Source organism: Cucumis sativus, chromosome 1 (genome assembly GCF_000004075.3).
Source record: "Cucumis sativus cultivar 9930 chromosome 1, Cucumber_9930_V3, whole genome shotgun sequence".
NCBI lineage: Eukaryota > Viridiplantae > Streptophyta > Magnoliopsida > Cucurbitales > Cucurbitaceae > Cucumis > Cucumis sativus.
This window is the reverse complement of record NC_026655.2, coordinates 31,675,572-31,698,198: the sequence shown is the minus strand read 5'-3', so window position 1 is coordinate 31,698,198 and position 22,627 is coordinate 31,675,572. Positions and strand designations below refer to the sequence as shown.

Genomic DNA, 22,627 nt, shown 5'->3' with positions numbered 1-22,627 from the left:
CATAAAATTGCATCATATATTGCGTGAAGTTCCATCAAAGACTTGTACATGTTAAGATTCTCTGTAGGGTCTTTCTTGCCATTTCGTTAAAACTTTAAACTTTTGAGGAAGTTCAACTGCCATGTTTTTTTTAGTAAATGTGGTTCACTTGCTCGATTAGTGCCTTGAGATCAAATCCTTTTGTTTCTCTGGCCTTCTCGATGTTTCCCATCTCATCTTGGATTCTCATCAACTCTGCATTCCAAAGAGAGATCTTGTGAGACCCTAACTAAAAAAAGAAAGGGAATTCCTAGATAACTTGGGGTAATCTCGGACAAGAAGGAAAGCAGAAAGCAAGAGTTTTGAAGAAGTATTTTTGGTTAAACGATCATATAAAAAGTTAAGTGATGTTATAAGAAGAAAACGATCGTTTAGAACAAATTTTGAATGGCCATGTTGGTTGGTTTATAAATAAATATTCAAAGTAAGAGGTGGCCATTTGATGACAAAATTCAAATTTGAAAAAACACAAATCTCAAACTTAGGGGAGCCCACAGCATTTCATCATCCACTAATAGTGTGTACACGTGGGCTCCACTCACCATATTTGTTGAAACTTCAAACCGGCGCTCTCACTTCCTCTCATTTCAAAATTATGGCGTGGACAATTCAATAACAATCCCCTGTATAAGTCCCTACCCTCATTTTCCTGATCCTCACTGCCACGTGTACTAACCTAATCCACGCGATTAATCACGTCCCAAAACACCTCCATCCTCACCATCCAATTATGGACCATCCACTGATTCACAATACTTCGGGTCATACACAAATACAACTCCGCCACTCACCCGTTTCCCCACCCCTCCTAACGGCGTGCGTTTCAATTCAATTTTGTTCATCCCGAGCGCCAAACACTTGCTACAACTCAAGAAAAAGGATAAAACATCAGAGAAGAGTTGATAGTAGAAAGAATCGGGTACATCATTCTTCAACTTTTGAATTTCATTTCTCTCATTCTTCTTTCGAAGTTTTCTTGAAAAATGGAGATTGGATCGGGTGCCATTGCCTCTTCCTCCAAAGAGCACCTTAAGATCTTTCACGAATGGTTCGGTTTGGCCGATTCAGGTACTTTTTCTATTATCAATCCCCGTTTCTTCTTCTATTTTGTTCTTCCATGATGTTTATCCTTTTGTTTTCTGTTCTATTCTTTCCGTGTAGATGGAGATGGTCGTGTTACTGGAAATGATGCCATACAGTTCTTCTCCATGTCTCATCTTTCTCGCGCCGAGCTCAAACAGGTATCTCACTTGTTTTTCTTTTAGTTTATTGAGTTAATAGTTCGATCTAGCGTTGACGCCTCGATAGATACAGTATTGTGATTTTTCTTAGTTCCCAATATTTTAACTGATGTTAAGTTTAATTTAACTTCGATGTGTTTCGTGGTGAATATCAGTGTTCAAAACTTCCTTATCTGAATGAGAATTCAAGAAACTTCTTTATTTCTTTATTTGGTCAATTATTGTGTATACTCTGATTTGTTTGTGGTCACAGATTTTCATTTGGTTTTCTTCTTAAAAATTTTGTGCTTATTGTTTTTCTATCTTTTTTCCTGCTCACGATTGATAAGTTTCTTTAATGGAAAACTTAGGGGTATTTTAATTATATATATATATATAGATACACACATCAATAAGTCAGATGCAAACACTGGATTTATTGAATTTATTATATGCTCATGCTGTCTTTTTCTTTCTTTGTATGACACGGGGTTTGCTTATTTGGGTATATACTATGTATTTGATTCTGTGGTTACATCTTTTGCATTTTTCTACGATGCCACGAGTAAAACTAATGTGATATTTCATATCATGTTTAAAGGTTTGGGCTGTTGCAGACTCCAAACGACAGGGATATTTAGGGTTCAACGAGTTCGTTACTGCCATGCAGGTTTTATACTACTTTATTTTGATTTTATTAAATTAACCAATACGTAGATGTTTTTCTAATTCTCAATATTGTTTTTATTACAACCAGCTTATTTCTTTAGCACAAGCAGGGTATGACCTGGACTCAGATATCCTCAAGAAAGCAGGCAAGTTGAATGGATATGTTTGATAGTTATGTCTTTTACTTTTACAATTCAAAGTTCCTTTGGCTTTTATTATTGGAGTGTAACTGATTAATTCCTGTTCTGGATCAAGACATCAAATAATTCAGATATCTTATGCCAGAGCCTTTAATTTTATGGCATGTCTGAACTTATCAGTTGCATATTAGATCTATTGATTTATTTTTACTTTATCTTCCTCTAATCCTCGAAATGTGACAATGCTCTCATTGTATATAATTCAAGAAGAAATGTTGTCTAAGCAAATTTTTTGTAGACTGCCCAGGTGGGAATATTGAGTTTCAGGGACCGTAATTTTTCTAACCGGTTAATCCATCCTCTAATGGTTGGTTCCTTGATTGACTTTATTGAATGTTATTGAACTGGATTATTTGGAAACTATTAGTGAAAAGTTATAACGGGCAGAATGGATAAAATCTGGTTCATAGATTGTAAACAGAAAGCGCTTTCTTTGAATTCAAACTTCGTATTCATGTGCTTACATAACACCTTGGAATGCAAAGGCACTACTTGTTTACTGTTGACTACACATTGACGCCCTTCTACTTCCTTACAGCTGGCATGGAGGAAATTAAACTTCCAGTGCTAGAAGGCTTGGACGCTTTAGCTGTTGTAAGTACTATCACTCTTTTGACAATGTTGAATTTCCATTGAAATATAGATAAATTAATGTAAAACATCTTTTTTCTGATTCTCTTTTCAGAAGACTAAGAGATTAGCAATATCTAGTCAACATGAGACAAATGGTTAGAAAATTTCTGATCATTGAATTTCCATAATAAAATTGCCAACCCGGTCTCTGATTTAAATTGATACTCTGCCAATATAGGAACTTTTCAACCTATGCCCCCACCATCAACTCCATGGTTTGCTACAAAATCTGGGAGCAAGGTATTATGGGTTCTTTTTTCCATTTTTTTCTTTCTAGTTTGCGTATATTTCTTATTGGGTTATTTTTAAATATAACAAAATGAACCAAAATATTTACGACTATAGCAAAATGAACCAAAATATTTACGAATATAGCAAAATGTCACGGCCTATCCATATCTATGATTGATGGATGATAGTATACTATTGGCGTCTATCATTAATAGATAATGACATTTTAACTATATTCGTAAATATTTTAAGCAACTTTTCCTTTTAAAACAATTACTCTTCTTATTTCTGTTAGAAATTTTTTAATTTGTTCTAGATTTAAATATTTCATGAAATTAATTATACGAAAATTGCAAATGTTAACCTATTAATCTCTGGTAAGGTTTTCCTCTGCATGATTTCTTATTCAGATATCCCATACTGCGGTTACATCAATCATTGACGGTTTGAAGAAACTGTACAATGAAAAGCTGAAGCCTCTCGAAGCTACCTATCGGTTTAATGATTTTGTGTCCCCATTCCTGGTGAGGAGATTGGGAAATATCTTGTGCACTTTATTTATTTATTTTTTTCGTAAAGATGAAAGACGAGTTGTTTGAAGGTTTTACCAACATTGTGTAAAAATGAAGATGCTTCTTCAACAATTGTTTTGATTAATTTCTTGTAGACAAGCAGTGATTTTGATGCTAAGCCAATGGTAATGTTGTTGGGCCAATACTCGACTGGAAAGACAACATTTATCAAACATTTGTTAAAATGTAATTATCCCGGTGAGTTGAATTTACTTTATGACCTTTTGTAATCTAGATGTATAAATTTTGAATTATTACATATTGTTTGATTTATTTAATCTATCTTTTTCAGGAGCTCACATAGGACCTGAGCCAACAACTGATAGATTTGTAGTAGTAATGGTGAGGGAAGCCCTTTCTTTGTTGTTTAATAATAATTTAAAACTCGTATAATAATTAATGTGTTTAAATTTTTGCTAATCACCGCAGATGATCTTTTTGCTCTGTAAACTTTTTTCAAGGAAAGATATGGAAGTATTATGTCTAATTGCACATATTCAGTTATTTATAAGTTTTTTCTCCTTGTTGAATGTTTCCTATAACTTCTCAACTAATGAAATGTTGGCAAAAGAGACCTTCAGTTTTCTTTTACTTTCCATGGTATGAATTTTGTTTTCATTGGAGCTACTTTAGTTGATAGGCCATAGTCAAATAGGATTTTGAGTCATTAAAGGGGCGTTTGGGGTAAGGAGTTGAGGAGTTGTGATTTCCTTGGGCCAAGCAATGGGTGAACTTCACAATTCCACTCCTCCAACTCTGACTCCTGGGAGAAAGTTTACTTATGTATTCTTATTAAGAGGGCATAGCTAACATGTTTACGGTTTCATTGCTTTATTGTGAACTTGTGCTCAGTCTGGACCAGATGAGAGAAGTGTCCCAGGAAACACTATTGCTGTTCAAGCAGACATGCCATTCTCTGGTTTGACAACCTTTGGTGGAGCGTTCTTGTCAAAGTTCGAATGTTCTCAAATGCCGCATCCTGTATGTCAAAGTTTTTAACGGCTTAGTAAAAAATGTTTAATACTGTCAGTTCATTCAATTGCTCTTATTAAATTTATGAAGTTTCATTTTGCCAAATTGATATAATGGAGCTAAGACTTTCACCTATACTTTCAGCTCCTTGATCAAATTACATTTGTGGATACTCCTGGGGTTTTATCTGGGGAGAAGCAACGCACACAGAGAAGCTATGATTTCACAGGGGTCATATCATGGTTTGCAGCGAAATGTGATCTCATCCTTCTTTTGTTTGACCCCCATAAACTGGATATCAGCGATGAGTTCAAGCGTGTTATAGGATCTCTACGTGGTCAAGATGATAAGATTCGTGTTGTTCTCAATAAAGCAGATCAAGTTGATACTCAACAAGTAAGATCTAATTATTTTCTACTTTGCATTGTCTTTTATTGGAGGACTATAATGTTGACCTTTTTGACTTTCCATCATTCTAGTTAATGAGAGTATATGGAGCATTGATGTGGTCTCTTGGTAAAGTGTTGAATACTCCAGAAGTTGTCCGTGTTTATATTGGGTAGGTTCTCTGATTTACACTCTACTCTTAATGTACCGTGTACGTTGATAGATGTGTGTCTGTGTGTGTTTTGGTGGGGGTTGCAGTTTACATAGTTGTCATTTAATTATTTTAATTTAATGTTCATTTGATATTTGATATTTTGGATATTGTGTTTGTTGTTGATTTCAACCTTTATCATTCTCCATTGTTTTACTTTGATTGTGTAATGAGTTATACAAACTGAAACGTCTGCTTCTTAACTGATCCATGATAGTTTTAGTGCTATCACATTCTTTAGCCATTCCAGTTGTTTCTTCATCCAACTCTACATGACTTTTCTCGTCTTTGACCTTCATCGACATCATCCATTTATTGTATTTTCACTAAGTTAATTTTATTATCTGATTTCATCAGGTCATTTAACGACAAGCCTGTTAACGAAGCATCTGTTGGCCCAATTGGTCGGGATCTTTTTGTGAAGGAACAAGATGACCTCTTAGCAGACTTGATTGATATTCCAAAGAAAGCATGTGATCGTCGGGTATAGTTCTAAAAATACATGTGATTTCATATGCAATAAAGGATAGATACCTCTTTTTCTCTTTTGAGATCACCATGATGCAGATAACGAAGTTTTCATTTTTCACATTCCAGATTAATGAATTTGTAAAACGCGCTAGAGCGGCTAAGATTCATGCCTATATCATGAGCCATCTTAAAAAGGAGATGCCTGCAATGATGGGCAAAGCTAAAACTCAACAGCGGCTTATTGATAATCTTGAAGATGAATTTGGAAAGGTACCTAAGCTCTCGATCTATTTTTCTATAGGTTCAACTATAAAAAGATACCTTTATGTTTCTCCTCTTTGCCATTTGGTTAAAAAATATCCATATACTTGGAAAAGTTACAACATTACTCTTGATTTTTCACAAAAGTTTCACTTTTGAACGAAAATGGAGTAACTATATCTAGGTAACCTCCACACTATATTAGGTTTCAATTTTTATCTCTAACGATTCTACTCCAAAGATAGGTTTGAAACATTTATGAAAATTGAAGGGTAATATTGCAACTTTTGAAATATGGACATACTTTTGGAATAGAGCCCAAAAGTTATGGGGTACCATATCTTATCTTGAGACCTCTGGTTTTGACAGGTTCAAAGGGAGTACCACTTACCGGCCGGGGATTTCCCAAATGTGGAGCATTTTAGAGAGGTACTAAATGGGTATAGTATTGATAAATTTGAGAAATTGAAGCCTAAAATGATTCAAGCAGTGGATGACATGCTTGGCTATGACATACCAGAGCTTTTGAAGAACTTCAAAAATCCTTATGAGTAATATATATAATAACAATATTATATAGTAATCTCAATCTCTGTTATTGCATTGCTACTTGCAATGAATATTGATGATGATGATGCAAAGTTTTGTTAGAATTCAAAATTTTGGGGACTTTTTTTTATCCATTTTTCCTTTAATTAATGCTCAAATGTATGTGTATTTCTTGATTGGGCATTTTGGTGTATTCTTCAAAGTTTTGGGTTTGTACAATGGGATTCTTCGTAGTACATTCCATGAATGAGAATAGTTGTTTTTGTTCTTTTTTCATTGAAAGTTTATGAGAAGTTCGTGGCTTTATTATATATTTTTTAAGGGCCATTTCTATCTCTCCAATTACTTTACATCAATCGTTAAAACCAAGTTGATTGTACCAACCAAGATATATTAATTTAAGCTTGGTTTTGTTGGTTTTTTTTATTTTATGGTTTTCAAAAAAGAACCTCAATCTCAAGATATATATATCATAGTATTATTGTTGAATTTGTATACATTTACCATAATTTGATGATGGACATGCCATAATTCTATTGATTATATATTTTATCGATCTAGTTTTCAAATATTTGTATGCCCTACACAAATCTTTGCTAAAAAAATGTTTGACTATGATAATATTGATAAAGTGAAATAGACAAATCTTTTATTCCAACATTTTCTATATCAATCCATTGGTAAAATATTAGATAATTATAAAAAGTAGCAATAGCTTGGATAGTCATTGATATGTTATAGAGTGATAGAAGACTATAACTGGTAGAATTCAAAATTTTACTATAACTTATAAATATTTTAATTTGTTTTACAAATTCTTTCGATGGTGGATAGATTTTGTTAATTTTTTTAAAATAATGTAATATATATTGATATTTTAAAACAAATGGTATATAACTAAAAAGAAGCTTGATATTAATAAAGTCAAAGAAATATGATAACTTTATCTATTCACATACTTCAAGACTGATAAATCTAATTCCTTTTTCTTAGAAAAAAAAACATAGACAAATTTACAAATTTGAATGCACATTGGAATTTGACTACCAAATTATCATCATTTAAAAAAAAAAACATGACAAATCTATATTTATAATTTTTTTTTAAAGGTGGTTATATACTTAATCATCAATTCTATTTTTTATAATTAAAATAAAATATGGATTTTCTGAAAAAGAAAAAGAAAAAGAAAAATAAGTATAGAAAAAAAGAGAAAAAGAAAAGGAAAAAAAGAGTGTCGAATTACTCTGGAAAAACTGTACAAAAGGACGTAATAAGGATAAAAATGAACCTCAATCTCAAATTTTCCCGGTAAATAAAAAAGAAAAGAAAAGAAAAGAACCATTGACCAGAAAACGAAGTCCCTAGTTTTTTTTAACGCAGAAAAAATGGGTAATGGGAAGATTGGGAAACGATTTGAAGGGAAGGTCGCCATTGTCACTGCTTCAACTCAAGGTATCGGCTTCGAAATCGCTCGCCGTCTCGCCTTTGAAGGTGCCTCCGTCGTTATTTCTTCCCGCCGACAGGTTTATTCATATTCTCCATTCTTCTTTTTTTTTTCTTTTTTTTTAACATCCTTCCCCTTCATTCTCCTGTTTTCCTTTATGATCCTCTCCCGGGGCTTCATAATCAAGTCGGATCCACCCTATTCCAACTCACTTCTAATTAGTCTTTATTCTATCAATTTTTCTTTTGAATTTTCTGTGCTCTTGTTGTTTGATTTCTATAGGTAAACCACAACGTTGGATTTTGTGCTTTGACATACACATACAGTGTTTGATGATAGATCATATGAGATGTCTGTTTGGTGGAAATTTTTTACCAACAAGGATTGAAATTAGATTTTATGAAATCTCGAAGTTAACACAGGGTATCTCAGATTATGCGTATGGAAATTGGATCAATTAGAAATATGAAGAATTATGATGGGATTTAAGTCCCAAACATACTCTTGGACTTTTCTTCTCTCTTAGATTTGAATTACCATGTGCAGAGGAACCTGAGTGAAATTTATTACCTGTATGAAATCTACTTGTCACTCCATTGCATGTACTAACTACAATGTATTTATTTTCTGAATTTTACTTCTATGTGTTGTGAACTCTTCTTAAATCAAATGTTCTAGAGAAATGTCGATGAGGCAGTTGAGAAACTCAAAGCTCAAGGACTTGAAGTGTTAGGGATTGTTTGTCATGTATCAAATGCACAGCAAAGGAAAAATCTGGTGGAAAAGACTATCCAGGTGAGAATAATTTTGTTCTTGCTTTCTAAGTTCTCCTGAACCTAGTGAAAACTGAAAGAGTGGTTATAATAGATGATCCTTTAACATTATGTTACTGGTAGATTCAAGCTCACAAGGTTTTTGTTTCCAAAAACAAATAAATTTGTCATTTCATTTACTGAAAAACGTGACCAGATTTTTGTTTGATAAGAAAGAATGAAGTCATATCAAGCTGACAGCCAATGATATACACCTGTTACAGTCTTCTCTTGGGCAAGAAACCTGTAAATATGGCCACAAGTTATAATGTTCTCATTCCCATTGCATGTTTCAGTTATTTATTTGGGATTAATTGACATTCATCGGTTTCCTTACAGAAATATGGAAAAATAGACGTAGTTGTATCAAATGCAGCTGTCAATCCATCAGTTGATTCCATTTTGAAAACCAAAGAATCTGTACTTGACAAGCTGTGGGACATAAATGTTAAAGCTTCAGTCCTCCTTTTGCAGGTACTATATTTTGAGGCACAATTTTTCAGAATATTGTGATGATTCAGGGATTTTTGAAATTAAAAAATATTTTGACTTGAGATGACATTCTATTTCGTGTGAGATTTTGAATTTTTGGGCACTTCAAAATGTCTTTTGAACTACTCCTTCCGTAACTTCTCCCTTCAATATGAACACTACTTGTATATTTAAATTTTTTCGTGAATTTCTACCACAGGATGTTGCTCCTCACTTGCAAAAAGGCTCTTCAGTTGTTCTCATTTCCTCCATTGAAGGATACAATCCTTCTTCTTTATTGGCCATGTATGGGGTCACAAAAACAGCACTTCTTGGACTGACAAAGGTTAAACAATGGCTTTACATGCTTTTTTTCTTTGACTCTTGTAACTTTTGAATTGCAATGGACTATAATTATGAGTGTGTAGCACAGTTTTTAAAGAATTGCAAATATACCAAAATTTATTAACGATGGACTGATAGACAGACTCCTATATCTTATAGTCTATTACTAATAAACTTTGAGAGATAGATCTAAAGTTAGTTATATCTGCAAGTTCTTTTAAATTGTGCTATATATGCGAATATTTTGGTTTGATTTCTATATTTGCAACCATTACAAATAAGTATCTATAGTTATTTCTGCTTAATTCTTGATTGATTTCCTTCAGGCTCTAGCTGCAGAGATGGCCCCTGACACTCGTGTAAACTGCGTTGCTCCCGGTTTTGTGCCAACACACTTTGCTGATTTTCTTGTGACTAATGAAGCCATTGTAAGTAACTATTTTAATACCTTCGTCTGTTTATTGCTCTGGACCAGTAAATATGTTTTATAGTTCCAAAGATGTATGTAGTTCAATCTTTCTTACTTAGTATAATTGGGGATTTGAACCAAATTCAGAGGAAGGGGGTTGAATCAAAGACTTTACTCAACCGGCTTGGCACGACTGAAGACATGGCTGCTGCCACTGCTTTCCTTGCATCGGATGATGCTTCGTATATTACTGGTGAAATTCTGGTTGTAGCGGGGGGGATGCCTTCAAGACTCTAGCTCCTTTACGGTTTATTATGCTGAAGCTAAGTAAATTAGAAGTGGAGGGTGTTTTTGTTTTCTTTCTCAGTTAGATATTCAGAAATAAATATCTATAAGCTTTCTTGTGGTATTATGAGTTAGCTTTTGCAACAGAAAAAAGAAGAGAAAAAAAGAAATTTTATTTACCCCAATAAATTTTCTAGTTTAATTTGTGTAAATATGGCAACTTCTTGTTTGCCTGTTACTCCCCAAGAAAGAAGATGGTCAGTTTTTGGTTGTGTTTATTTAAGGGAAATGCTTTCTATTCATCTGCATATTTGATGGCTTGATTTATTTTTCATTTTCTTCATCAGTAAACCTATTATTTCAAATACTACTATCAACAGATTTAGTATAGGTCCCTCTCAACTTTATTGTCTTTATATAATATGTATAAACAAACGCAACTAATACTTAATATTTGTAGTTAGTTTAGTGGTAACTATACTTGTCAGTCCCCTTCCAACCAAAGTTAAGTGTTATATGTGTAGTTTTTTTCAGATTTCAGATTTTTATTTTTTCTCTAAGTTACAACTCGAAGCCCTCTGTCAATAAATTTTCTGGATCCGTCACTGACTATCAATTGACTTTTTGATAACATCTTAAAACAACTCCTCACTGACTATCAATTGACTTTTTGATAACATCTTAAAACAACTCCTATTAGAGTAAAAATCTATTAGATTTTTGAACGATAATAGTGATCTAGAACAGTTTGGCAATGCTTTAGAATAGTGTGACAATTCAATTTTTTCTTTTAAATCGCTGTCACACTATTTTAAATCCCAGTTTTTGTATGAATTTTTTTCTTTCAAGACTTTCTACTTCAAAAATAGTTTAGAAAATAAGGTTGGATTATATAGCAATATGAATACTTTTTTAATTACAAACATTGAGGATTGTCATAGTAAGAAGTTTCTTTGCGAGGCAAAGGGAGAAGAGAAAATTCATACCAACGTTCCTTCTCGAATGAAAAGAAAAATCTTTATTACTCTCAATACAAGTCAAGGTTCGTTGAAAGTAAAAAGACATAATGTTATACTAACGAATCCTGAAAAGGAAGACTCGGAACAAGAGAAAGGTGAAACTTCATGTCATCACATCACCATTATTGAGGAATCAGAGATTGAAACTCATGAAGAAGATGTGGAAGATGCCCCACATAGTTTAGAGGATGGTGGCCAATCTACCGTAGATGAGCTAAAATAGGTGAACCTTGGTACAATAGAGAAACCACGCCCAACTTTCATTAGTACATCTCTCTCTAATGAAATGGAGGACAAGTACATGAGTTTGATCATTGAATACAGGGATATCTTTGCTTGGTTGGTACAAGGAGATGCCAAGACTTGATCCAAAAGTAGCAGTCCATCATCTCGCAATTAAACCAGAGTATCGACCGATTAAACAAGCACAATGACGTTTTTTATTGAAGCTTATTCCCTAATTTAAGGTGAAAGTCAACAAGTTTATTGAAGCGGGATTCATTCACGAGGTTAAATATCCAACGTGGATAGCAAACATTGTCCCTGTCAGAAAAAAGAACGGACAGCTTCGCGTTTGTGTAGACTTTCGCGATCTAAATAATGCATGCCCTAAGGATCCTTTGCCCATCACATAAATCATGATTGATACAAACACGAATGGATATCCAACTACTGAGCACAAAGCATTGTCATTTATGGATGGATCGTCTGGATATAACCAAATACGAATGGCCCTTTCAAATGAAGGACATGACAACTTTCAGAACTCCAAAGGGAATATACTATTACAAGGTGATGCCCTTTGGATTGAAAAATGATGGTGCTACTTATCAACACGCTATGCAGAAAGTGTTTGATAATATGTTGCATAAGTCTGTCGAATTCTATGTTAATGACCTTGTGGTCAAATCCAAGAAACAACAAGATCATTTGAAGTATATAAAAGTTGTGTTTAACCGCTTGCGAAATTATCAACTGAGGATTAACCCTCTCAAGTGTGTGTTCGGTGTGACTTCAGAAAAGTTTCTTAGCTTCATTGTAAAACACCGAGGGATCGAAATAGACTAGTCTAAGATTGATGACATTCAAAAGATGCCAAGGCCAAAAGGTTTGCAAGGCCTAAAAAGTCTCCAAGGACGATTGGCTTACATTTGAAGATTCATCTCTAACTTGACTGATCGATGTCAACCTTTTCAAAAGTGGATGAGAAAATGAGAAAATTTTGTGTGGGATGAGGCTTGTCAGAATGCCTTTGATAGCATAAAGAAATACCTGCTTAGTCCCCAATGCTAAGAGATTTAGTACTTGGCAAGTCATTAATACTATACATTGCTGCACAAGAAAGGTCCTTAAGAGCATTACAGAACCAAGAAGAGGAAAAGGGAAAGGAGCGTGCTCTCTACTCTCTAAGCAGAACATTAATTGGGGTTGAAGTTAACTATTCTTTCATCAAGAATATGTGCCTTGCACTTTTCTTTGCCATTGAAAAGTTTAGGCATTATATGCAGGCCTTCACGGTTCATCTAGTGGCAAAAGCGGATCCTATAAAGTATTTATTGTTTAGGCCAATCATCTCTAGACGCTTAGCCAAATGGACTATTCTACTCCAACAATATGATATTGTCTATATTCCCAAAAAGGCGATAGAAGGGCAAGTGCTAACAAACTTTTTAGCAAACCATCCAATTCCTTCAGATTGGAAGTTATGTGAAGATCTGCCAGACGATGAGTGTTTAGGGTTTAGGGTTACGACATCCCATTTGATTGATGAACAAGATTGGTGTCAACGCATCATAGAATATCTTGAACATGGAAAGATTCCAAAGGATTCCCTTCATAAAACTGAGATACGAAGAAGAGCTACGCACTTCATTTGTTACAAAGGAAACTTATATCTAGTTCTCTTGAAGGGCTCTTCCTTCGATACCTTGGAAAGAAAGAGTCGATAAAAGCTCTACAGGAAGCACATGCAGATGTTTGTTGAGCACATCAATCGGGACCAAAGCTTCAATTCCAGCTAAGAAGAATGTGCTACTACTGGCCTATGATGATCCAAGATTCAATGGACTATGCAAAGAAGTGTGTGGCTTGTCAATACCATGCAAACTTCATACACCAACCTCTAGAGTCTCTTCATCCAACTATGTTTTTCTGGTCGTTTCAGACTTGGGGACTCGATCTGGTTGGCCTCCATTACGCCAAAATCATCAGAAGGACATTTATATATCCTTGCAACAACAAACTATTTTTCAAGGTGGGCTGAGGCCATTCCCTTGAGATAGCCCAAGAAGGAGAACGTGGTAGACTTTATTCGAACGCACATTATCTATCAATACAATATTCCTCACCGAATCGTGACGGATAATGAAAGAAAATTTCCCAATAACGTGATAGACAAATTATGTGAAAAATTCAAGTTCAAGCAATACAAGTCATCCATGTACAACGCAGTCGCGAATGGGCTAACAGAAGCATTCAACAAAAGAATGTACAATCTTTTGAAGAAAATTATCTCCAAGTCAAAGAGGGGTTGGAAAGAAAGGATCGGTGAGACATTGTGGGCTTATTGAACTACTCATCGCACTCCTACAGGAGTACACCATATTCACTTGTTTACGGTGTGGAGGTTGTCCTTCCCCACGAAAGAGAAATTTTATCGCTAAGAATCGCAATACAAGAGGGATTTATTACTGACGATAATGTCAAGTTACGTCTTCAATAGTTAGAAACACTTGATGAAAAGAGATTAGAGGCTCAACAAGCATTAGAATGTTATCAAGCGAGAATGTCCAAAGCGTTTAATAAGCACGTTAAACCTCGCTCCTTTTAGGTTGGTGATCTAGTACTTGCTGTAAGAAGGCCGATCATCACAACAAGGCATACAGGAAATAAGTTTACACCTAAATGACATGGACCCTACATTATTAAAGAAGTTTATACAAACGGCGCATACAAGATCGTCGATCAAGACAGACTATGAATTGACCTAATCAACAACAAATTTCTTAAGAAATTTTATGCTTAATTTTGCTATGTAAAAAAAAATGTTGAACTACGTTATGACTTGATCCTATATTATAAAGGGTACGTAGGCAACTTAAGGAAAACCTTAAGTCCAGTCTAGTAAAAAAGAATTGCAAACTACATTTTGACTTGATCCCTACATTATAAATGGTACGAAGGCAGCTTAAAGAAATTTAAGTTCAGTCGTATATTGAATAAAAAAAGGTGGCCCTTTGAGTTAATAAGGATGTCATTTATCAAAGTAAAGTGCACCATTGCAAAAAGCAAAATTCTTGCACAAAGGAAGCAAGAGTAGGTAAAAAAACAAAACAAGAAGAAGAAGAAAAAAAAACAAAAACAAAAGAAGAAAGAAGAAAAAAACAAAAAACAAAAAGAAAAGAAAAGAGAAAAACCAAAGCGAAGAAAAGAAAAGAAAAATGAAAACAAAAAAGGAGAAAAAAGAAAAATGGAAAGAAAAGAAAGAGGAGAAGTTTGTATCTATCTATAAGGCCAACAAATCTAATTTCTAAAACGATTATGAATGATATTTAATCATTGTTTAAAAAAATCCAAAAGGAATGCTACTTAATCTTCTTTTAATAATAAAGAAAAGATAATTCAATTATCTTATCTTATTATACTCAATATTTAAAATAGAAAAGATAATCCAACTATCTTGTCTTATTTTAAATTATTCATTTTTTGGGACAAATCTCGAATTTAATTTTGTAGGTAATCAAGATATTTAAATGTTAACTCTAATTTTAAAGTTAAAATTTGGGTTAAAATTCAAGTCAAATTAATTTGTATATATGGCCTCCTTTTTATCTCATATTTAAATTGATGTCGTAAATTCAACGTTATCTCAAGATCGAGCGCATCTTTTTATCTCAAACTAAATTGATCGTTCCAAATTCTTATGCATCCTCAAGACAAATTAAGGTATGGTAGAAACTTCATCATTGTTTCAAATTAAATTTTGGCTATGTTCCAAATTTTATTTATTTAAAAATTAAATTTAAATTTTTATCCTCAAATCAAATTAAATTGCGGATAAAACATTGAACTTTTTTTCAAATTAATTAAGGTTTGACCATATTTCAACCCTTATTTCAAATTTGAATCAAAATCATGTAGTAAATTCATAGTTTGATTAATTTGATATGTTGAGTTGAGCAAAAATGAATGCTTGTATCTTGACTTCAAATTTATGTTCTTTGAGTTTCATTCAACCATATACGTGCATAAATCTTGAAAATGGGACATTTGTTGAATATGAAACTTTTTTACCAATCACAAATTGTCACATTATTTACTAAATTAATGATGAAAAATATAAATAATTAAAATTTGGACTAATTAAAATTTTGACATATGTACCAAATTAAAATTGAAAATGTAAATTGGTCAATTTTGATAACGTTAGCTTAATTGAGCCCAAATGCTAAATATGACCTAATTCATATGGTTGAGCCCATGGGTCTGGTTCCCACCAACCAGGTTCAAACCCATAAAGCCCACCAGAGTACTCTATAAATAGAAGAGTTATCCTCATTTGTAAGGGTTGGAAATATTTTACTCCAAAAGGTCTCCCTATTTATGAGTTCTGCTTCCTCAAATCAAGCATAAAAATTCAATCGAGAGACAATGATAGGATTAAATTTTAGAGATCGAACCACATCGCATCAAATCAACAAAAATACAACATCATTTCAAGTTCAACTCCACAAATCAAATTTCTTCGAAAATCTCGTGTGAATAGGGATCATTTGGATGGAGGGAATTGTGATAGAAATGGATATGGGATACCATGCCCTTGTTTGGTTCAAGGCTTTGTAATTTAGGCATGGAATAAACTATTCCAATTCATCATTTATGCCCATAAACTATACCCATTTAAGATGATGGGTTTTCTTTCCAGGCATGAACTCGGACAATTTTGGGATCAATTTCGACTGAGATTGAAGGAAGAGAAGGAAATTAAGGGTTCCTAGGGCAATCTCGGGTTGTGTTCACTAGAGATTAGAAGAAAAAAGGAAGTATTATGAGAAATCTCGGGCAATCCCGAGATCAAGTTCGATTGAGATTGAAGGCAAAGAAGGAAAGTAAAGGGTTCTCTAGAATATCTCGGGTTGTGTTCAGTCGAAACTGGAGAGTTTCATGATTACTTTTACAAATAAAATACAAAAAGAATTTATTTCCATATACATTCCCATGGACAACCAAACACGGACGTCGTTAATTCGTAGCAATCTTATTCTCAGACATATTATTACCAGACATCTTTAATTCGCAACAATCTTATCCCATTCCAATTCCCTCAATCCAAATGGCCCCTAAAATTATTAAGTTTGAAAGTCAAAGGTCTCAAACCAATCTAAGTCTCTTAAACCAAAAGTATAATCTATTGGTTTTTTATAATGTGATACAATCAAGGTTTGAAATATCGATGTCGATGGAAATGGTGAGGTTCCATTTTTATGAAAATATCGATATCGATAGAAATTTTGAAAAACTTTATGGAAATTGTTATAATTAGTTCATGAAACTTTTATTGTGGCCTATTAGACTACATTTAACCATATTTAACCACCATTTCTATCTAGTAAGACAACTTTTATATATATATATATATATAAAGTTTGTTTAGATATCAATGCGAGAGCAATTTTTTTAAAAAAAAAGGAAAAAATATGAATTGCAAAATTAAAGGAAATGAAATGTTTGTATACAAAATAATATAAACTACCTGCCTAATATAACTCTCATGTCCTCCTATATTAAAAATGTTGAAGATAGTCACTTAAATGAAAATGATAGAACTCATGCAACCAACATATAAACTCTATTGGTGGATACATCTCATTAGTTGAAAGTTAGGCAAAAAATTGTTAGGGCGAGTTTTTAAGCACTATCATAATCTTAGCAAATAATTATCTTGACCATAATTTTATTATTTATTACTACTTCTTAGGCTCATCGTTTCCACATTTGAAATTAAGAAATTCTCATAAGAACCAAAATGATAAACAAAGAATTTGTCTAAGAGAACAATATTGGATCTAATGTTAAAACAATGTGATTAACATTAGATCCAACATTGTTCTCTTAGACAAATTATTTGCTTTCAATTGGTATCAGAGCAGGTTTTGTGTGTTTCTATCATGGATACAATCTGAGAAGGTGGATCTACTACCAGACCTCCAAGGTTACAAACAAACTATGCATACTCGAAGCCAAGGATGATAGCTTTTCTTTAGTCAATAGATAGCAAGACCTAGAGAGTTGTTGTATCTAGATGGTCTCCCATCCTTCTCTTAGTAATGATGAAGGGGTTGAATCTCCTAACCATAGAAGGATTGGACAAATGTTGAGGATGAACTCTTGGAAGCTCTCGTGCTCTTTAATGCTCTATTCAATGGAGTTGACAAAGGTATTTTCAAACTTATAAATACTTTTGTACCTCGACAAATGAATCTTGGAAGATTTTACAATATCCTCACGAGGGGGCCACTAAGGTTAAAATATCTTGTCTTTAAATTTTAACCTTGTCATTTCAATCTTTAAAGATGTTGAAGGAAGAATGCCTTGTTGACTATAATGTGCATATCCTTAACATCGCAAGTGAATCCTTTTCTCTTGGTAAGAAAGTGTTCAATGAGAAAAGCTAGTCACAAAGATTTTTTTTTTTAATCTTTTTCCAATCAATTCAACATGAAGTAGGCAACTATAGAGGACACAAATGATATATCATCAATGAAGTTGGACGAGTTTTTTTGGATCACTACAAGAAAATATGTATTTTCCGATGCACAACATAGACGACGAAAGAAAAAGCTTCTCCCAATGTTGTAGAAGCTCCATCGAAAAAGGTTGGCAATTCGAACGCGACACAAGGCGACGTCGATAGAAGGCAATGTAATAAAAAAAATTAATCTTCTCCTAACTCTGTTATGTATGGTGTCGGAAAAAATTCAATTTTTTTAAAAAATATTAACAATATTAATGGTTATAATTAACAATATTAATATGATGAGGAGCTCTTTTCATTAAGAAATAAGAGAAAATGACATAAATATTGAAAGCTTACAAACCAAGAATATGAGAGAATCTGATCTCCAAATGTAGAAAGTGTGATGGATTTGGTCATTATCATGCATCATATCCTAATTTCTTGAGCAAAATAAAGAAAGAGTAAAAAATGAGATAACACAAGAAACTAGCTTATTTAAGTGCAGTACACCTACATCGGTTGAGAGTTCTGCCCAATTGAAAAGATATTTTCACTAGAACTATGTCCAAGCATATGCAACTTATATTTTGATAGACTATCTTGAATACAACAAGGTCACACTAGAAGATCACTTAGGCTCCTCTTAAATATGTTAATATTGATTGATTGTTTATGTGAGATTAGACTCCCCTTAAACCTATGAACTCCCATAAATATAGTAAGATTAGGCTTTTCTAACAACTATATTCTCACTTTTCAATCGATGTTAAAACAACACGTCAAAATCAAACAACCATCAAAATCAAATATGTTTATCGATCTTCATGCTAAGAGGTTCATAGGACTTAGCACATATACAAAACAACACCAACATATATCAATCAAGTTTTCTATTTGACGTAGAAACTTAGAAAACGGAGAGTCAATATATGCCACCATACAAGAAAAGAACAATCACTAGCCATAAAGGCCACCCACAACATTAGGACCAAACAATAAGGAAAGTTTGTAACAAAGAAGGAAATAAAACAACCAAATAATAAAAGAAGATTTTTATTGGACATCAAAACATTGACGGAAAATATAATGCATATCGTTGTTGGTGAAATGATTTACCAATAGTAGCAATTCCTTCGCCACCCACTCGAGATTCATGGTGAGAAACTAACGGTGAAAAAAAAATTCGAATGAAAATGATGATGATTATATGCTATTTTTTTCAATTTTGGTTTCTTTGGAAATGAAAGGTTTGGATAGTAAAAAAAACATAAAATCAACATTAATTCATTTTTTTAGATCAAATTATATATTGTTGCGTGAAATAGTACAATTAATTGGTGTAATCATAGATAAGTCCATAAATCTTAAAAAAAAACATTGTAAAGAAAGAAGGGTCTTTAACTCATATAGCCTAAATTGCTATATAATATTACATGAAGAACCCAAATTACTTTAATACTCATTTCTATTATTTAATGATTTATAACAAATATTTGAATGAAAAAACCATGTGGGATATGGTTTTGGAAAGAAGTGGAAAACCTTTTATGCTTTCCTTCTACGAAAACGGTTGTCTACTCCTTTCAACGTGGATTACGATTTTTACTTCGAAATTTTAGAGAGTTCGGAAGTGAAGAATAAGACATCCGACGACCGACAAATACAAAACTTCTCAAACATAATCTAGTTAAAAATTTCGAGGTTAGTGTTGTATATATTCAACACATATGAAACATTAGGTATATTAGATATATTTTAGATATTCAATTAAACAGGCAATCAAATGAAAATGTAGTTTTGAATGTGATACATTTTAGGGTTTATTGAGATTTCGGTGGTGAAGAAGAAAACTTTCGATGGTCGACAAATATAAAACTTATCCAACAAAATCTATCTAGAAATTTTGTGCTTAATATTATATATATTCAAAACATATGAAACATTTAGTATATTAGGTATATTTTAAATATTCGATTAAATAGGCAAACAAACGAAAATCTAGTTTTGAATGTGATACATTCTAGAGTTTATTGACAATTCAACGTTGAAGAAGAACGACAATCTTATCAAAAAAATAATAGAACTATATGTCAGTATATAGTATTATTGTATATAATATGGGGTATATATATGCTAAAACATAAAACATAACTATTATAGATTGCAGATGTATTAAAGTATAATGTAATCAAATACATTTATAAAGGAAAAATATGTATGTATGATCATGTCGTTTACTACTGTTTTAGTAATATTTACTATATAAACAAAAAATTTAAACACAAATTTTGTATGAATTATGTATAAGGTATTATTGTATATGATATGAGGTATATATACTAAATAACATATATAAATTCGGTGTATATTTTATTAGTGAAAGGTTCTTATATCAATTTGTTTATGTATTTTATTTAAATATTCATATCTTACGTAGTAAATAATACGTTATGTATGAAATAATATTAATTATGTATTAAAGTTGTTTATGTCTACCGGAACATGAATGAGAAATAATTATGATGAGTATACGTAATATATGTCATTAAAATATTAGTTGTTTTCTAGTATATGTAATGTTGAGAAAAACTTAATATAATTGTAATGTAGGGACTTTGATGAAAGAATTGAAGATCTATGGAATTGTATGAAAAAAAATGTATTATTCAGTAACATATATGTAAGAAATATAATCAATGTTAAATGCAGTGAGAAAAAAACACAGAACATAACAAAAATTATGTATGTATTATTGAATACATACAGTGGTATATATGTAACAAATCACAAAACATAAATGAATTATTCAGTAACATATATGTAAAAGATATAAAAAAGATAAGGAATGAATATATAATCTGTGTATATATTGGTATATATACGCCCTAAGAAAAATCACACAATATGAAAAAGAATGTGTATGTATTATTGAATATATGTAGTAGTATATATATTACGTATCACATGACATAAATTCATTATTCAGTGGTATATACGAACGACAGGACATTTAATAAAAAATTATATGTCGAATATGACAGGAAGATGAACTGAACAATAAAAAATTAAAAAAAAAAAAGAGGAACATGGTCGAAATATATATTACGAAACAGAAAAAGAAAGAACAATTTTTTTTAAAAAAAAAATGCTACGAAACGAAAGAAGAAAGAATACATATGACATATTGTATATAAAATGAAATTTCAAAATAAACTAAAGAATCAAATTGAAGAACGATATTGATAACAGCGAAATTGATGGAAGAAACTATCGAAATTGAATTATGAAGAAGAAGAAATCATTGCCGGCGCCAGAATTTTTATCTTGGAATGTTCAAGGATGATGCAAATAATGATATAATGTTATTTTTAATCATTAAACAATTTTATATTAAAAATGATTTCATTCTATATTGCATTAATAAAATACTTCTTAATAAATTTATATGTCAAACAAGGGAGTGTTAATTTAGTATAATATAAATAAGAAAATGATTTAAACTTAATTTTAAAAATTATATATAATTAATAATTATTATAAGGGTATAAATGTCTTAAAAATATAGAAAACTAATTTTTTTTTTTTTTTTGGGTAAATATAGGACTTCTCCCTAAATCTTTGAAGAAAGAAAGGAAGAAAAAAGAAATGAAAATAGAAATTTTGGAGAATGGATATAACATATACACTAATCCAAAGTTGAGTGTTCCTTTTTAATTAATTTTTGGGGGTAGGGGGACGGGGTAAGAATCTTTTGGTAATGTCAGCTATGAAGGGGAAAAAGACATTACTTTATCCAAGTGGCTCATCTTATTCCTACTTCAATAATACAATATCGTTGAATATATTGAACTAAATCTTTCTTTGTTTACAATTATTATTGTATTACACAAGTCTATATAGACCCTTAATAAGTGCACATAATAAAGTCAACCACACTTATAAGGGTCAAATGGAATTCAATTCGATAGTGACACTAAAACACTTCCCTCAATTATGTCAATTCTGAAACGTTAAATGTGTTCATACACTATGGTTCCTTTTTATAGATTCTTATGGAGTAATTGATGCATGTGAATGAGATGGATGACTTTGTACAAATGTCAAAATTTAGAAATATTTTTATAGATAAATTTGATATAATTTGAGTGAGTCTTTTTTAAAAAATAGAAAAAAAAATGACAAACTACTTACCTTCTAAGAAAATAAATGTAAATATTTTATCTAAATATTCTATTATTTACAATTTCTCTAATTTTGAACTTATATAACATATTTAAAGTTGACTTCTTATTTTAATTCTATAAACATGAATGAAGATCAATATATGTGTAATAAAAAATAAAAAGGATAAATATAAAATTGAGATGTTAGAAATTTAGAAAATCCATGTTTGAAGGAGAGTATCCAAAACTATTCCAATCTTCTTACACGTACTCAATAATCTTCAAATGTCGGAGTACCTCATAATACTACAAAACAAACATGATAATAATTCAAATGTTCACACCATTAAAATTTAAGATGTCTATAAAACAAACGACCTTTTAAAACTTATACGGCGATAGACTATACTGAATAAATTTTATTTATTTGTGAGACGGTTAAATCAATGAAATGAGTGAAAATGGGGTGAACACAAGGATAAATGTTAATTGCCATATTTAAATTGAGATAAATAGAAACTTTCA

General features: G+C 31.9%; 2 protein-coding genes across 2 annotated transcripts; both read left to right on the top strand.

Moving 5' to 3' along the window:
- Positions 1 to 857: 857 nt before the first annotated feature.
- LOC101214261 (EH domain-containing protein 1) lies at positions 858 to 6,708 on the top strand. Its single transcript, XM_004145377.3, has 16 exons — positions 858 to 1,107; positions 1,201 to 1,280; positions 1,861 to 1,929; positions 2,017 to 2,074; positions 2,667 to 2,722; positions 2,814 to 2,856; positions 2,940 to 3,001; positions 3,403 to 3,516; positions 3,660 to 3,762; positions 3,857 to 3,906; positions 4,417 to 4,545; positions 4,681 to 4,932; positions 5,016 to 5,095; positions 5,492 to 5,618; positions 5,732 to 5,875; positions 6,236 to 6,708. Exons 1-16 carry the CDS (start codon positions 1,023 to 1,025, stop codon positions 6,419 to 6,421), a joined length of 1,638 nt encoding a protein of 545 aa, XP_004145425.2. The 5' UTR covers positions 858 to 1,022; the 3' UTR covers positions 6,422 to 6,708.
- Positions 6,709 to 7,709: 1,001 nt separating this feature from the next.
- LOC101214017 (tropinone reductase-like 3) lies at positions 7,710 to 10,492 on the top strand. The gene is made up of 6 exons (XM_004145376.3): positions 7,710 to 7,941; positions 8,541 to 8,657; positions 9,014 to 9,148; positions 9,366 to 9,491; positions 9,817 to 9,918; positions 10,047 to 10,492. The coding sequence occupies exons 1-6, from the start codon at positions 7,804 to 7,806 to the stop codon at positions 10,194 to 10,196; spliced, it is 768 nt and encodes a 255-aa protein (XP_004145424.1). The 5' UTR covers positions 7,710 to 7,803; the 3' UTR covers positions 10,197 to 10,492.
- Positions 10,493 to 22,627: the final 12,135 nt, after the last annotated feature.

What these genes read in the sequence shown, in the direction of transcription:
- LOC101214261 (XM_004145377.3), top strand. Translation starts at nt 1,023, where the DNA reads ATGGAGATTGGATCGGGTGCCATTGCCTCTTCCTCCAAAGAGCACCTT. An exon ending in CTCGCGCCGAGCTCAAACAG is followed by an intron (nt 1,281 to 1,860) that starts GTATCTCACTTG and finishes TCATGTTTAAAG; the next exon opens with GTTTGGGCTGTTGCAGACTC. An exon ending in ATTTTGTGTCCCCATTCCTG is followed by an intron (nt 3,517 to 3,659) that starts GTGAGGAGATTG and finishes AATTTCTTGTAG; the next exon opens with ACAAGCAGTGATTTTGATGC.
- LOC101214017 (XM_004145376.3), top strand. Translation starts at nt 7,804, where the DNA reads ATGGGTAATGGGAAGATTGGGAAACGATTTGAAGGGAAGGTCGCCATT. An exon ending in TTATTTCTTCCCGCCGACAG is followed by an intron (nt 7,942 to 8,540) that starts GTTTATTCATAT and finishes CAAATGTTCTAG; the next exon opens with AGAAATGTCGATGAGGCAGT. An exon ending in CACTTCTTGGACTGACAAAG is followed by an intron (nt 9,492 to 9,816) that starts GTTAAACAATGG and finishes GATTTCCTTCAG; the next exon opens with GCTCTAGCTGCAGAGATGGC.